The sequence below is a fragment of the Zophobas morio genome, unplaced genomic scaffold (genome assembly GCF_036711695.1).
Source record: "Zophobas morio isolate AGI-343-1 ecotype UQ-CSIRO unplaced genomic scaffold, CSIRO_AGI_Zmor_V1 ptg000016l, whole genome shotgun sequence".
NCBI lineage: Eukaryota > Metazoa > Arthropoda > Insecta > Coleoptera > Tenebrionidae > Zophobas > Zophobas morio.
Window position 1 is genome coordinate 6,954,798 of NW_026972121.1, and position 17,694 is coordinate 6,972,491.

General features: G+C 33.3%; 1 protein-coding gene across 2 annotated transcripts; it reads right to left on the reverse strand.

Annotated features, from left to right (window-relative positions):
- Positions 1–6,396: 6,396 nt before the first annotated feature.
- On the reverse strand, positions 6,397–16,367 carry LOC135129380 (uncharacterized). 2 transcript variants are annotated; one of them, XM_064056531.1, is made up of 5 exons: positions 16,190–16,367; positions 16,102–16,139; positions 7,928–8,255; positions 7,807–7,872; positions 6,397–7,747 (listed from the first exon to the last, which is right to left on the reverse strand). In XM_064056531.1, the coding sequence occupies exons 2-5, from the start codon at positions 16,137–16,139 to the stop codon at positions 6,995–6,997; spliced, it is 1,185 nt and encodes a 394-aa protein (XP_063912601.1). In that variant the 5' UTR covers positions 16,190–16,367; the 3' UTR covers positions 6,397–6,994. The 2 variants fall into 2 exon arrangements, with proteins under 2 accessions (XP_063912601.1, XP_063912602.1); XM_064056532.1 differs by having other exon boundaries at positions 7,928–8,199; positions 16,102–16,367.
- Between the last annotated feature and the right edge of the window lie 1,327 nt (positions 16,368–17,694).

A 17,694-nucleotide genomic window follows, 5' to 3' on the forward strand; every position in this document is an offset into this window, starting at 1 on the left:
TTGGTAGATTTTGTTCCAAAAATACGAGATAACTAATTGTTTCTTGAACTAGTTTCCGTAACTTCTAAAATTTAAAAAGGATACGCCGTTCTGCTGTAATAAAATCTAGAATAAGGTCAAAATCACACTAATATTACATCTGATTTTGTTAACCACATGAATATAATTTACATTAAAATAAGTTACAGACATTGTTTGAAATGTTTATTATAGTTCGAAAACAAGATAAAATAAATAAATAAATAAATAAAATGTGCAGTTTATAAACTTCAGAATTTTAGTATAAAAATAATCATGTTTGAAGCTTTATTTTGTCTGTTCCATTTTATTGGGTGTATTGGGCCCCTCTCGGGATATAACACCGACATCAGTGCACCGACCCAACGTTCTTCAACCGATGGGATGATTTATTACTTCCGTTATGCTGGCCCTACACACAGCGATTTGGTTTTCGGATTTTCGGCTAGATCTGCACAGTTAACTCTTTGCGCACTGCAAACTGACATAGAGTATTTTGTTCACGCGAGCATCAAAAACATTACGCCGAAAGCACTTCTTCAAGTGTTATTTTTTTTAAGATGTCATATTTGTCAGCGTTTCCAAAATTTTCTTCTTTACACAGGTCAACTAATTTTTCGTAAACCGCATTTTAAAATTTTTGTTATTGTATTTTTTACTTTTTAATTTTCTAAGGCATGAAAAAATCCCTTATAGGTTTCTATGAATTTATTAACGAAATCAACTGATAACTTGCGCGCCATTTTGTGTTAATACCAATAGTGATTATGATAATTTTATAATTATCATTTGAATGAAATTGTGTTCTTCACTTCGCGAACGACAGCAAACAATTTAAAATTACCGTTAGTCAAGCACCTGAAAATCCATCTCTCCCAAATATGTCTTTCTTGGAACGATTTGTAATCCGAAGTCTCCCTCCACATGCAATTTTTCGTCGCCTGAGAACTTGTTTGATCTACAGACCAAAGCTCACTCAGGCCAATATCGGGTTTAAGCGATTTATCTATAAACCGATATTCGTTAGAGTTGATCTGATACACATCCACTACGAAGAACTAACCCATTTCGACCATTGGACTTTACAACGAATAAGTGAACAAAGTTCTTGAACATTTTAACGATTTAATACATAATGTTCCCGAATGACAAAATTTACATTTCAAATTGTATTATTAAATTACACTCTCCAAAATTTGTCACGAACAATGAAATGACGCAATCTCCAAATTTTACAATAGTAAAATTGTAGTTTCGCCCCGTTTACGGTTAATGCATCCGTGTTTTCACCTTAGACGTCAAGATTTTTGGAAAAAAAATCAACATTTTCTAATTTATAATGTTATGTATTTAAATTTTAAAAAGTAGAATAGTCCTGATCTTGTGATTTATACCTAAATACGCTATTGGGATTTTTCGGCTTGTCGATTTCTCGATTTTTCAACTTTAAATGTCTCAATTTTTCAATATTTCAATTTTGGGCTTTTCCGATTCCTCCATTCCTTAAATTTTCTATTTCTCGATTTTTTTATTTTTCGATTTCTCAATCTTACGATTTCTCAATTTTTGTCCTCTTCAATTTTACGGTTTTTAAATATTTCGATTTTTCAATTTTTCAAATTTTCACGTTTCTAAATTTTCAGTTTGCCGATTTCTAAAGTATTTTTTTTATTTGTCCATTTCGGGATTTCCTAAAGTTTCGATTTTTCACATCTTCAATTCCTCAATTTTTCGATTTTTTAAGATTACGATTTTTCAATTTTGCTTTTTTAGATTTTCGATTTCTCAATTTTCCAATTTTTTAATTTCTCAATTTTTTGAATATTTCTTTCAGTTATGAGATTTTTCAATATTTCAATTTTTCGATTTTTGAATTGATGGATTTTTTTTGATTTCTCGCTTTTTTCCTTTTTGGATTTTCAATTTATTGTAAACTTTAGATTTTTCAATTCTGGGACTGTTTAATGCTTCGATTTATCAATTTTTAAACTTTTCGATGTTTTAATATTTCATTTTTTAAAATTCTAGGTTTTTCGATATCTCGAGTTTTCAGTTCTTCTATATTTCAATTTTTCGATTTTTTGAATTTTAATTTTTGATTTTCCAGTTTTTCTTTTTTAAAATTTTTCGATTATTCAATTTTTTAATTTCTCAATTTATCGAATTCAGATGTTTCGTTGTTTTGATTGTTCAATTTCTCAATTTTTAACTTTCCTTTTCGGCTTCCGACTCCTCAATTTCTCGATCCTCCGATTTTTTTATTTCTCCAAGTTTCAGTTTTTGAATTTTTCGATGTTTTGATTTTTGGATTTCTCGGTTTTTCGATTTTTTTCTTTTGAGCTTTTCAATTTCTGGATTTTCCAATTTTTCAATGCCCCGATTTTTCAATTTTTCAAATTGAATTGGATCTCTCGATTCTTCAATTTTGCGATATTTTAATAATTCATTGTTTTAAATTTTAGTTTTTTCGATTTCTCGATTTTTTGACTTTTCAGTTCTTCAGTATTTAAATTTTTGAATTTTTCAAAATTTTGCGTTAAATTTTCAGTTTTCTGATTTCTCAATTAATCTATTTTTGATTTTCCCACTTCTCAAAGTTTCGATTTTTCAGTTCTTCAATTCTTCGATTTTTCGACTTCGCTTTATTGGTTTGTCGATTTCTCAATTTTTGGATATTTCTTTCAATTTTGATATTTTTCAATATGTATTTCGATTCTTTCATTTTTCGACTTCTAGATTTTTCTATTTTTTATTTTTGGATTTTCAGTTTTTTGTTTTTTATTTCAATTTCTCAATTTTTCAACTTTTTCATATTTTAATTTTTAAATTTCTAGATTTTTCAGTTTCTCGAGTTTCCAGTTCTATATTTTAATTTTTTAAATTTACGAATGTTTAAATTTTTTGAGATCTCAATTCATTGAGATTCGGATGTTTCGATGTTTTGATTATTCAATCTCTCGCTTTATCAATTTTTCCATAATTAAGTTTTCGATTTTTCGATTTTGGCCTACTTCGGTTTCTCAATTTTTTGATTTTTCGACTTCTCGATTTTTCGACTCCTCGATTTTTTTTGTCTTTTGATTTTTCGATTTCTCGATGTCTCAATTTTTGAATTTTATAATGTTTCGATTTTTTGATTTGTTGGTTTTTAGATTTTTTGCTTTTCGGTTTCTCGATTTTTCGATGTTTCGATTTTTGATTTATCCGATTTTTCAATTGTCCAATTTTTTAAATTCTCGACTTCTCGATTCGTTGATTTTTCAGTTTTTCGATTATTAAATTTTAGATTTTTATTTTTATTTTTTTTTTGATTTTTTGATGTTTGGATTTCTCCATTTTTCAGTTTTAGGATATTTTAACTTTTCAATGTTCTAAATTTTAGATTTTTCGATTTTTTAGTTCTTCAATATTTTTTTATTTTTCAAATTTTGACGTTTCTGAATTTTTAGTTTTCAGATTTCTCAATTAATCTATTTTTTTATATTCCCATTTCTCCACTTCCTAAAGTTTCGATTTTTCAGTTCTTCAGTTCTTCAATTTTTCGATTATTCAGGTTTTTGATTTTTCAATTTTTCGATTTTTTAAGTTTGCGATTTTTAGACTCTGCTTTTTTGATTTTTTTGTTTCTCAATTTTTTAATTTCCTAATTTTTTGATATTTCGTTCAATTTTGTGATTTTTCAGTTTTTCGATTTCTCAATTTTAACTTTTCAATTTTTGAAATCATTAATTTTTTTCGATTTTTTGAGTTTTCAGTTCTCTATATTTCAATTTTTCAATTTTCGGAATTTTTAAATTTTCGATTGTCCAATTTTTTTTATTTTTCGATTTTCCAATTTTTCGATGTTTCGATTTTTGAATTAACCGATTGTTCAATTTCTCGATTTTACAATTTTCCCATATTTGAATTTTTCAGTGTTTTAAATTTTCGATTTCGAGGATTTACTGTGTTACAGTAGTCATCAGTCATTACTCATCAAGAACGATGAACGATTATTGCTGTGCGTTAAAATGCCTACATACTGATAAGCACGTACATACAAGACACATTTAAGGCTGTTTTAGTATAATTTTTGCAATTTTAAATTTATTTCTTGATGTCTAAAATAAATCGTATATATTTAAATGGTGATGAATATTTTGTGATACAATCTTAGGATAAAATGCATTTTAGTTTCAAAAATAATATGTATTTAATGATTTGACTACTGTTAATAAAAAAAATACGTAAGAAGATGTTCATATTGAATTAATTTGGTGTTCATAGTTTGATGATAATCCATAGTTATTCTGGAGGCAAATTAGATGACTTGTTATTTATTAATTAAAGTAGTGGTCGTTTAATTTCGTATACCTTTAAAGTGGACGAAGGAACGCATATTTGTTAGCCATGCAGTTCATGGATAATAGGTATACCGCGATAATATTAAATTTTTGTTACCTTAACCTTGAAACAGGTATGCACTACATATACATATATTACAGTAAAGTCTTCAACACGTACGTTTGCTTATTTTGTGACTGCTCCCCGTACAACGTACTGATTAACACGTCCGTTTACTACCTTATCGACATCACGTGCTTACGGACTATTTTTACCCCCTTTCGTAAGGTACCGCCACTTCATAGTGAAACGAATGAGATGTAAAATATATATTCATTCTTTTCTACATGGGAAAGTGATTGTCCGTATAGGTTGTCCAACTATAATATACTTAAACAATGGTTTCAGGTACTGCGCCTTGGTAGTTTAACCTGTAAATAATAATGTGAGTTTGGCCAAACCGCATTAGGTAATAAGCTTAAAGTAACTTAACTAACCATGGTTATTTAAACATTAACAACACGCGCTTCCAGTACGTTCCAGCACCCATACCCGTACAAGCCACAGGCCATATGCGCTACCGGTCCAGGCTTCCGCAAGACCAGCACATTATGTGCCTGTGGGAAAGCAGAGAAAAATGTTGTGCCTCGGTGGGATTCGAACCCACGTCTCCAAGCAATCCGGGCTGGTATGCTAACCGCTACACCACAAGACAACTTATCTTTACTCTGCTTTACCCGCGTGTTATTGTGCCGCCACAGTACTCCCCCCCCAGCGACACAGCGCGCGGTCGTGCTGGGGTGCGAAGGAGATAAATGCTGGCGTCGCCCCTACCACTCTTACGGTCGTTGTTCGAACCCTGGCGGTGCTGCGGACCCCGAACACAGCGGGCACAGGGCGGTGGCAGAAGGATGTTGAGTGCGCGTTGCCTATCGGAGGTCACCAATGTGGGAAAGCAGAGAAAAATGTTGTGCCTCGGTGGGATTCGAACCCACGTCTCCAAGCAATCCGGGCTGGTATGCTAACCGCTACACCACAAGACAACTTATCTTTACTCTGCTTTACCCGCGTGTTATTGTGCCGCCACATGCCCATGCAAGCTCTGTGACCTAGCTACAAGGTACCCGGTCAGGCTTCTATACGTCCAGTAAGACCAGTGCCCGTACCAGCGCAACATACGTTACCTACGTCGAGTAGCTAACCCAAGGTTTAATATTCTCCAAACCCGCCACTCCGACGTATTTTTTTTGACTCCGAATTGCCCCAGGGATGTCACTAATCTCGAACCGGTCATGGTCCAGTAATTTGGTCACTCGAAATGGACCCCTCCACTTGGGCATCAGTTTCTGGCTGCATCCTGTGACTGGATTACACTGGACCTTCGTCATTACCAGGTCACCGACCTGATACAAATGACCTTTTCTTCTCCTTGCGTCAAACCGTTCCTTTTGTTTTCGCTGATCTTCGGCGATGCGGGTAATAATTTCCTCTCGGACCTTTGTAACATCAACTGGATCGGCCGCAGCATTCACAACCCTGTTGGGTCTGACGCGGAAACCCATTAACGCCTCGCTTGGTGTTACTCCCAACGCAGAATTAACGCTCCCATTCAGACCCAACTGAATATTCGCCACATTTTGATCCCATTGATCGTCATCCACTTGTGCACCCATTGGTGCCATGGATTCGAGGATTGTGCGATGGTACCTCTCCACCTGTCCATTTCCTCTAGGCATGGCCGTCGCATTTAGATGCTGGGTACATTCCTTTTATCAGACAATCACAGCCAAGACCAAATTTTCAATTCTTGAATTTTTCGCGGGCCTTTCAAACTTTTTTCAAGTGTTAATTTAAGGCGGGAAGTTTGGGTTATCACAGCCTCGTTGATTTTTTTTTTATTATGTTATTAGTACATAGCACCAATAAAATGGTGCTTTAAGAATTTAAAATGAATCCGTTCTAATTGATTTTGAAAACATTTTTTTTTATATTTCAACATGTCTAATGTTGTTGTCACATCACTCCCGTTTGTAGTTTTGAGTTAAGAATACAACGCTCAAAAACAAACTTCCAAATGTCCATGATTCCTCTCTATGTATGTATACCGAAAATCGATGTGTTTGTAAATTCATAATATCCATTAGTATTGGATTTTACACGTTGCCAACTTAAAATGGACTAATCTACACAAATAAAGTAGATTTTTTTATTAAAACTCCACTACCTGTTACTTTGAGTTGGTAAGATAAAATTTCCCCTATATATCTAGTAGAACTGCAGACTGTTGATGACCCCTCTGTCAATTCTAAACAGAATTTTACGTAAGCGCCAAGAATATTCAAAATTTAAACCTGCATCGCAAAAAGATAATGGTTTTCGTATCAAGATCTGGGTTAATGAAAGTTTTCCAATCACAGACTTTAATGTAAAAAAAAAACAAATAATGCCACGTTCACAAAACAAGTAAATTAACTTAACATTCTTTTCGTTTTCCACTAGAAATTCGTGGCCATAATCGGACGTCGGTGGAGTTAAATCAACGTCCTCCACATTAATAAACAACACAGACATGTAAATAGACAATTAACAAAATGACCATAAATTCCGAAACTTCGAACAGACTTAAGCCACTACTGAAAACACGTCACTCCTGTTAAGGCAAACTTTCTTCTCCTTCGTCAGCGTCAAAGTCCATCGCTTGTTCTTCCGGTTCCTCTTGAAGCCGGGTTTTTTTATATTTCAAATTCTTCGGACGACACTTGTGTTTTGCTGTCATTTGATTTTGCGCCAATAATCTCTGTTTACTATTTTTTATAATTCTTTTAAAAAACGTGTCACATAGGGTTTCTGTAAAATCTTTGTCGGCATGTTTGATAATACAAAAAAAGCTTTTTCTAAAATTTCGATAGAATTTGAATGGTACTTTTGAGGTGCCCTCCCCTTTTGCATTTCCGGTCCAAGAGATTTCCATGAATAACATTCTACTTATAAAATAATCTATTAGTTGATAGCAGCAGTCGAGGCCATTTTGTTTTCCGTCAGTCCCGCAAATATTTGTGTGGCTTTTTATAAACATCTCCATGAAATCGTTCTCTTCTAACTGTGCTTCCAGCTCGTCTAATTTTCCTACGGAGTTAATTTGTTCTATTTGTATGCGCACAGGTTCCGCAGGTTCTCTCGTAGGAGTGATTTTATTTCCTCGTGATATGATATTAGCTACGATTGCTAGGCTTTTTTGCATATTTGTAATTTGCGAAATCATTCTACTTTGATTGTCTATAAGGTAATCGACTTTCTTTCTAAGAACGTTGATATTGCACGAACACGAGCTTTCTCCAGTAGTTGTCGGCTGTAGACACAAATTGTCTTCAGTTTCTGTTTTTATATCCATTTCTGTGTGAAGTATCTAAGTATTTAGAAAAATAATAATAATAAAAAAACGATGCACAGATATTATTTATTTACCCTTTTTTCGTGATCTTCCAAAAACCTTAATTTTGGTATAAAAACTCTACTATCGGTAAGCGTTTCCTACAATAAAATACGTCAGAATATATTTACTTGTTTATGTTTTAATTTAACGAACCTCGGGAATTTCACGCCTAAAATGACCTGCTTTTGGATCCCTTGCGACGCTTTTGATTGGATTTGCTTCTTCGTCGTGATCTAAGTCACACCTTCTTTCTATTCGTGTTAGTTCCCGCTCTGCCTCTTCTTTCGTGAGAAGTTCCCTTTTCATTACGCAGTTCACCGTTTCCCATTTTTCTTCTGGCGACGAATTTTCAACATGGGCAAGTTTGACCAAAAGGCTTTTGGGAGGCCACCGTAAAAGTCCGTCCTTTTCCCACTTGCTTGGAACTATTGAAAAATAAAAGCGACCCCCCTCTATAGTTTGGACGATCTTAAATGGCATTCTAAAATAAAAGAATTACTACCACATGAGTACAATGTAGCAAATTCATAACAATCATGTAATGAATTAGTGACTTTGTGAGGTCTGGAGAAAACGTTGACATTAAAATATTGTATTTTTTAATATCCAATGTATAACATCTTTATCGTCCTTATCTCATTCAGTTTCTTGATTTTTTTTTCTTTTGGTGGATTTTTACAGGGAATGTTAGAAATCCAAAGAATGTTAACAATCATTAGGAAATGTTCTTACTAAGTCAATCAGTGAAGGTCGATGCTTCGATAATATTAGGTATTATTAAATGTATTTCTCTCTTTTGATCTGGAATTTAAATGAGAATGTATATCAAACTGCTGTCCATAATCTAAATTTAGCTGATCACTCAAATATATGTATGACTATTTGTTGCTCTGTATTTAACAATTTATTTAACTCTAAAAAGAATTTAATTATTACCAGACCTATGAAAAATGCTGGCTTAAATAGGTTTTTTGACTGTATAAACTGTATGGAATTTAGCTTTGCTGATGACACTCCATAAAGCTGGAGGAAAAATTTCATATGTTTAATACAATTCTCAAGAATGCTGCAGATAAAAATTGAGACAGTTTATTACCAATAATTACAACAGTTAAGTTTCTTGGACTATTTTTAGATAGCAAAATGACCTGGGAAACACATATTACCTTGAAGAAACTTTCTGGAAAATTGTTTGTACTAAGGAAAATTTAGACTGTGTTTCGGAAAAGGTTATGCTGTTATACATAGTATTCTTACTTATGGTATTTTAGTGTGGGGGCATTCTGCTCACAGGAAAAAATGTTTGCTTTTCAAAGAAAATGTGTTCGATTACTAGGGAAATTGGGATATCGGAATGAATGTCGTAATGCTTTCATCGATTTAAAAATTTTGACGTAGCTATCAGCATACATTTTACAGTGTCTATTGTTCACCTATATAAATACATCTGAATATGAGTGCGCAAAACATACATACGCTACAAGGTATCGCCATTTTTTAAAGTATAAATACTTACGTCTTCACCGCAGCCAAAATAGCATTAATTACCACTGTGCTCTTTTATACAACGAATTTCCAACATTTATCAAAACTTTAAATTATTATGTAAATTTTAAAAAAGCTACCAAATGTTTTCTGTTGAAACATGCGTTTTATAATATTGAAGATTTTCAGTCTAAGGTTAAGAAATCTGTACAGCGCGATATCTTTTATTGAATATTATTTTTATTCCGCTATATTTTATATATATTTGTTTTTATGTTTTGATTTATACTACACATTTATTAACGCTTCGATTGTTACATTTATTTTTGACGATTTGTAAGCTGCTTTAGTTCCAACAAATATAAAATTATCTTATCTTATACATTTTCTGTAATTGTTTGTATTATTATCTGTTTCGACATATAAACTTGATTTCTTGAGTCAAATCATTGACATTTTCTTGATGATGTGAGTTTGATCTAGCTCTTTGAAAAATTTTCCATGCAGTTGTTTTTGTTTCAGGCCACTTATTATGGTATCTAGATTGTTGGGTGTGGGAATTTCTGCGGTATGGGATAGATTTATTATTATCATCATTATTACATTCAGCATGTTCGACAGGACGCGATAAAAGACTATGAGAAATCATGTAATCATACTTAATACTTTCCACTTTATTGCTAGATGTCATAGCTAAGATTTTTTTTCGTTCAACGGAAGAATAATATGTGATGCATCGGCCAAAAGCTTCATTCTTGGAGTAAAAGGACACACTGGATATCACGGATGTACTAAGTGCATGCAAGAAGGAGAAATAATTAATAATAGAATGACGTTTCCTGAAACTAGTAACAAACCTAGGACAGATGAAAATTTTAAGAACAAAGTCGACGAAAATTACCATAAAGTTAACATCCACAGTCCTTTTGAGAGATTAAACATTGGATTAGTGTCTCAAGTGCCACTAGACTACATGCACTTGGTGTACCTAGGTGTTTTAAGCGGTTATTAATTTTTTGGATTAAAGGTGCTAAAGATGTACGAATGAAACAAATAGACCGTGAAGCAGCGTTTGCAGATTTAGTCAACAATTTTAGACAATGTGTTCCTAAGGAATTCTCTCGCCTACCTAGAGACTTACATGATGTTGACAGATTCAAAGCAACAGAATTTAGACAAATTTTGTTGTATTCCGAACCAATGATATTTAAAAACCGTATTTCTCGTTCACAATATGTACATTTTAGGTCTTTGCATTGTGCAGTTCGTATTCTTTGTTCCCCTGATTTGTTGAAAAGTTACTCTGAGTATGCGAATGAGCTGTTACAATATTTCGTGGAAAACTATGGTATTTTATACGGAAACGAATACATACGAAAATCATGGAACGTTAGATGATTTTGGTGCCTTTAAATTTCAAAATTATTTGTATAAACTGAAAAAAACTATTAAATTTTCTCATCATCCCTTGTAACATGCGATTAGTAGGTGTAACGAACAATGGAATAATCGTAACTACATTTTTAATAATGAAAAAGTAATTTTGCAACAGGAAACCGAGACGAATTTCACTGTCCATTGAGGGAACCGTTTATAAACGTCTACTTTTTCAAACATTTGAAATTATTGTAAACAATAAAGATAACTATGTCTTATCTAACGATGCCGTTGAGTTTATATGTCAGGAAATTAGTTCGAACAGAATGTTCGTTTTTGGGAGACAATTTCGAACGATTAAAGAATATTACACTGAACGATGTAATTCGCATCGTGTTTTAATCTTTGGAACAAACAACTCAATAATTTGATAGAGTTTTTGATAAAGCAAATCACATGCTAAATTGACGTTATCGCATTCATCAAGAAAGGACCAGTCTACGTCTGAGAGTGCTTCTTCCAAAGATTTTAGGTCCACTTTGTGAAAATTATAACTTTTTGCAGTAGTTTGAGTTTTCATATACTTATTGTTAATTCAACCTATATTATTCAGTTTTACAAGAAATGCAGGATGATGAAGATCCTCCTGTACAATAGTCATCACATTTCGTTACTACACATGTCGTATTAGATAAGAGCAAGTCAAGCAACCGATTGTTTGCATTCAGAACTGCATTATATTGTTTAAGATTACGAATTTCAATTAAATGAATAAGAGGAATCATATTACCAACTAAATTTCCTGAATCAGAACAAGAATAAAATTCCGGTATATTAAAATCCCCTACGAAAATTATGTTGACACCAAAACTAAATTTCCAAGAAAGCACCCTGTCAATAAATACGTTGTACCTTTCAGAACTTAAACGGGGGGCAAAATAAACTACAAAAATATCAAATGGTCGATTGGTACCTTGTTCTCTTATAATCATGTCCAAATTTTCTCTCTCCTGTTCCCCATACTATTCCTACCACTTTGTTCGCTTTTTGGACCATTTCTTGAATATGCGCTCTATCTGAGTTACTGCTCTTTAATGTATATCCTAAATACTGGAATTCTTTCACCTGTTCAATCTTCTTCTCTCTCCATGCCCACTCTTCCTTCTCCTTTCTTACTTTCTTCCCAAACACCACCATTTTTGTTTTTTCCACATTCACTTCCAATTCCTTTTTTTTTACATACTTCTCCAAACTTTTAATCATTGCTTTCATTTCTTCTCTTTTCTTTGCCACAATCACCAAATCATCTGCGTACGCCAAGGACCACACCTTCTCTTTGCCGACTACCACCCCTCCTGTCTGTGCTTTTCTGAACATTTCATCTATATCTCCTAGATAAGCTGCAAACAATGCGGGGCTGAGTGGGCATCCTTGTCTCACTCCTCTATTTGTATAAAAACTCTCACTCTCTATTCCATTCACTCTCACCGTATTTACTGTTTCTTCATATATTTCTTCCATTTTCGTTACCAAGTATGCATCTACTCCCTTTCTCCTCAAATACTTCCACATTTTCTCTCTATTCACGCTATCAAACGCTGCTTTGAAATCTATGAACAATGCGTACATTCGTCCACCCTCTTTCCTTATTTCTCTTTCCACTAAATGCCGCAGGATGTACACATTGTCCATAGTACCTCTTCCTTTCCTAAACCCTGCCTGACCGTCTGGTAACATACCCCTTGCTTCCATCTCCTTTCGTAACCTCTCATCGAGTATCATTGCATATTCTTGTACGCCGTATTCAGCAAGGTAATCCCTCGGTAGTTCTTCACATCACTTTTTTGCCCCTTTTTAAATAATGAGATTATTATACCTTCTCTCCACTGCCGAGGAAACCCTTTTCCCTTCCAAACTCCATTTACCACTTCCCATATCTTTTCTTTCACTTCTTCTGTCCCGAACATCCACGCTTCGTTCTGGATTCCATCCCCTCCTGGTGCCTTTCCTCTTTTCAGTCTTCCAAACTGTCTTTCTATCTCATCTTTTGTTATTTCCGAACCTCCCCACATTTCTTCCGTCGTTGTGATTCCTTTATTTATTTTGCAGCATTTTTCCTCACAACCTCCCAGTAATTCCATAAAGTGTGTTTTCCATTCATGTATTTTGATTTTCCCGCTGATTTCAGTCTTCCTTCTCCGTTCCTTGTTTATATATCTCCATACTTGCTCTTCTGTTTTCAGGGACTTTATTGTCTTCTTTTCTTCTTCTCGTTTTTCTCTTTTTCTTTCTTCCCATTTTCTCCTATAATTCTCTCTTGCTTTTAGGTACTCTTCTTTCCTTCCCTTGTTATTCTTCCATTTTCTTAATTTTTCCCTTGCTTTTCTCTTCAACTCACTACATTCTCCGTTCCATCCATTATCCCTCCCTTGCCATATGTATATCTTTCTTTTTTCCGTAGCTTCTACAATTAGGTTGCTCAGTTCCACCATCATAGCTTCTATATCTTCTTTTACTTCGAATTTCTTTTTTTCTAGTCTACTTCTGTATCTTTGAATTCCCTCTTCATCCCATATTCTTTTTTCTAATTCTTATCTTTCGTGTCTTCTCTCTTGTTTTTCGTACTCTTGCTCTTTTCCTTTGATTTTTATTTCTAGAGGCATGTGGTCTGATTCTACCCCTTCCCCCACTTTGAAACTCTCTATTTCTTCCCACGCCTCTTCGTTGACAATCCCATAATCTATAATTGATTCTCCCCTCGCCCCTACGTACGTCCATTCTCCTTCTTCATCTCCTTCCTTGTTTCCATTCAAAATTTCCCATCCCATTTCTCTATTATCTGCCACAATATTTTCCCTTCTTTGTTATTTGCTTTATCTTTTGATCCTCTTTTTCTTTCCTTTTTCTTTATCTATTATTCTTGTCCCCCTATCGCCCAATCTTGCGTTAAAATCCCCTCCTATAAGTATTTTTTCATCTCCTTTTTCTTTTGTTTCCACTTCTATGTTTATCTTGGTTTCCTCCATTTTCTTGCTATAAACGGTTATTTCCCAGCGATTGTTATCCAGCTGTATTACTTTCTTCATTAATCCGTTTTTATTATTACTTCCCTTTTCCAATTCTTGCATTTCTTTTCGAATTCCCATTACTATTCCCCCGCTTGCTCTCCCCTTTTTCTTTTCCTTTGTCGCCCCTTGACACTCCCACACATATTCTTGTGGTAGGGTCTCTTTCAATTTTTCCCAGTTTTCTCTTTGCACCCAAGTCTCTACTAGCCCCACAACATCAAATTTTCCCACGTAGTCCCAGAACTCCTTTTCCTTTTTTCGCAACCCTTGGACATTCCAAAACAGTACCTTCACCCCTTTTTCTCTTAATTTTGTACCAGCTTCCCTTTTTCCGATTTCCCTATCTGTATCCTTTATTTCTTTTCCTTTGCCTTGTTTGCTTCCCTTTTTCCTCGTTTTCTTCATTCTGTTTTGGCTCTTTACTAAAAATGTTCTGCCTTCTTAAGTCTGCCCTCTTCTTCATTCCATTTAAAATTTCTGCCGTCTACAGATAACTTTTTATATCCCATTCTAACCATTTTTCCTTTATTTCTCTCTTTTGTTGCCTCTTCTTTTATCTTGTTTTGAATTTTTCTTTCCGTTTTCGTCAGATCATCATTTATGTAAATTGACGACCCTTTTAGGTTCTTCTTGCTTTTCATTACATTTATTTTTTCTTCTCTGTTTTCGAATTCCACTACATAAACTTTCTCTGCAATTTTGTACGCGCTTTTAACTTTACTCTCTACTTTGACTTTCTCTTCTAAAAATTTTGTCACTTTTCCAATTATCTGCTTCTGCTCTCCTGTTTCTATGTCCAATCCCATCATCACTACTTTATTTCTTCTCTTTTCTCTCTCCATTCGATCTAGTTGACTTTCTACTTCACCCACTCTCAAACTAAGAACGAGTCACTCTGTTTTCTTGAACATGTAAAGAATACGCACATCTTTATATAGTGATTATAAAATAAGAATTATAATATTCATAACATTTTGTTCGACTGTGGTTTAATTAATAGTTTTAGTCCTCTGTTTTGAGAAGACAAATTCATTCAAATCAAACTAATTTCTACGTGACATTCTTTCGATGCATAAAAATAGATAAACATTTGAGCTTCAGATGGGTATTACCTAGTGCTGAAGGACATTTTATCCCGTTATTTTAAATATATTTTAGATTGTCCGTATGGCGCAAAAGCTGTGCGGGTGTTATTTATGCCGCTGGTTTTTACTTTACATCGGTTATCACAAATTTCTACGTGACATTCTTTCGATGTATAAAAATCGAAGTCAAGTAGGTACTTCAACGCGTCACCAAAACATAGTTAACATAGGGTAGACCACTTAACATGGGAATCCCTATGGCCAGTAAATCGGCCTATTTATGAGTGATTTTGACATCTATAATGACAGAATTATAAATGCTAGTCGTCGACAAAGGTATTTAATGATTAAATTAAAATTATAGGTAGTGTCAACAACGACAAGTCTAAATAATAAGTCAACTTTTTATAATGTACCAAACATTTTTAATCAAAATAATTTTTATTTTTTAAGGTACAAATAAACAATTTACTGCAAAAAGTGGTAGTGGAAATTAAATTAGAACCCGAAGGCTATTTGCACCGCAAAAATTATCTCTGGGCTTTCACCCTAACAAAAGTTAACATGGGATTTAAAATTTTAGCATGGGAATCCCTATGGCCACTTTTAAAAAAGATGCACTGTATATTTAATACAAACACGCTGTCATAGAAATGAAACTTATACTTCGGTAACAACGTTCCATATAAGTGTCAATTAATATGATGTTTAAAAATAAACCCATGTGAATAAGGTTGAAAATAAAGGTGGCTTAAAACTTACACGTATATAAGACAACATTATATTCCACATTTCAAAACGGATTTACTGAGTAAAATTTTGGGAGAACGCTATCAAATTTTCGGTGGGACTGAATTGGCAAATTTTGGTTAACGTTTTACGATCCAGACACAAGAGTACACCTATACATACATTTTTTTTTCAATCACTATTTAAAAAACAAATCAATTTGAAACATTGTGGATTAACACTTCCATATTTTATTGTTACTATAGTCAATACACTTAGTGAACTATTTTTAATTGACAAAATTTTTGTGAAAGAAATGTATTCTTAAATACAAAATCGATTTTGCAAAATATTTTTCCCAAATATAGTCATAACTCATCATCACAATAAAAAATCGTTATCATATTTCGTTTTGTCAAGATTTTCCTCCAGATTCTACACAAATACTCCTAATTTTCAGGTGAGTTAAATTCAAAAACTAGGGGACCGCCACTGGCTATAATACATAACGAGAATTATTTACATTTAATAACAATAAAAAAACCATCTGCGTAAAATACGAATCTAAAAATAGCATACATACCTGAATTTTCTTTCATTAAAAGCACATAAATGAAGCATCTATAAAAAATGTAAAGTCTATGGAAAATGTTAAATTGTGTTACTCTCACTAGGACAAACAACAACCCACAAACGGTTTGAAGGTCAGTCTAGGTAGGCTTGTTTTGCAGTCGTGACACCTCGTTTAACTTCGGCAAAAGCACGTGTTTAAACGAAAAAAACATTTCAAGCTGGAAATAACGTTTCATTTGCTACATATGCACACATACTTATGCGTTACTTAACTATAAATAATTCGCATCTTCTTTAAATAAATGAAAATTTAGCACGATCCATTGTTAAATCCGAAGTTAAGTTCGAACCGGTTTTGTCGGCAGACCAGCTGGGGATCGATCGTGCGGCGTAGCCTGAGTGTTGCGCATTACGAGTTTTATAGCTGTTTTAACAACAGCTGCCAGACACGTGCATGACTCCCACCTATTACGTAATAATTAGATTAGATATGGCTGCTATATCTTTCCAAATAAATAATGCGGACTAATTTTTAAAATTATCGAGTAATGTGAGTGACGTGGCTTAAAATCAACTGCAATTTGCCGTTTTATTCTGAGCACCTTCACTTTAGAAGTAATATTTTATTTCATTGTTAAAGCGATTAAATTTTTTTTTGTCCACAAATTCTTCGTCTGTACTATTCAACATTTCCTGTGGTTCCAGAAAAGAAAAATAGTTTCTGACGTTTTTCATGCTTTCAAACCTATCTTTAATTTGAACATTTAAAATATCAAGAGCAGGATAGAAAACGGTTGTTTTAAATTTTTCAGTGGGATCTTTGAAAACGGTATCTTCACATAATTCGTCATGAAACAGTTTTACTTTTTTTATACGTTTATTTGAAAAAGAATTGTTAATTTTCCAGGTATCAGCACATTTCCTTGATTCCTCCATTATTTGTTCAAAATTGTCACGTATACTTTGAAATTTGTCTTTTAGATGTTCCATCCATTTACAAGCCTCATCTAAAGTAATATTTGAACTCTGTAAAGTTTTTGAGACCAAATTAACATTTTCTAAAATTTTGCATTGAAATACTAATAGAGCAACAAATTCAAATGAATCCATTTATTTACGAAGAGCTACAGCTTCATCTATTTTACTTTTCTTTTTTGATGTTAAAATAATTTCAGCTCATAATTGTTGAGAGATTATATCTAATAGCAATTAGAGAATCAAATCTCGATGACCATCTGGTGGGGCATAACTTTTTTAAAGTTTTTTTTTATAACACACTTATCATTTTCTTTCATCTCAATGTTGTTGTTGTTGTTGCCATCTCGGTAAACTCTCACTGAAATAGACGTATATAGCATTTATTAAATCATAAAATGCGGAAATTCCTGGTACATTCTTAACAGAATCATTAAGGACTAAATTGAGGTTATGTGTAGCGCAATGAACATATTCGGCGTAATGATGTTGTTTCAAGTTCTTCTTTTTTTTATACCATTTTCCCGATTTTTTAATTTTCATTTTCTGGATTTGATATCACAATTTTTCGTTTATTTAATTTTTCACATTTTCAATTCCTCGATTTTCCAATTTTCAATATTTAGAT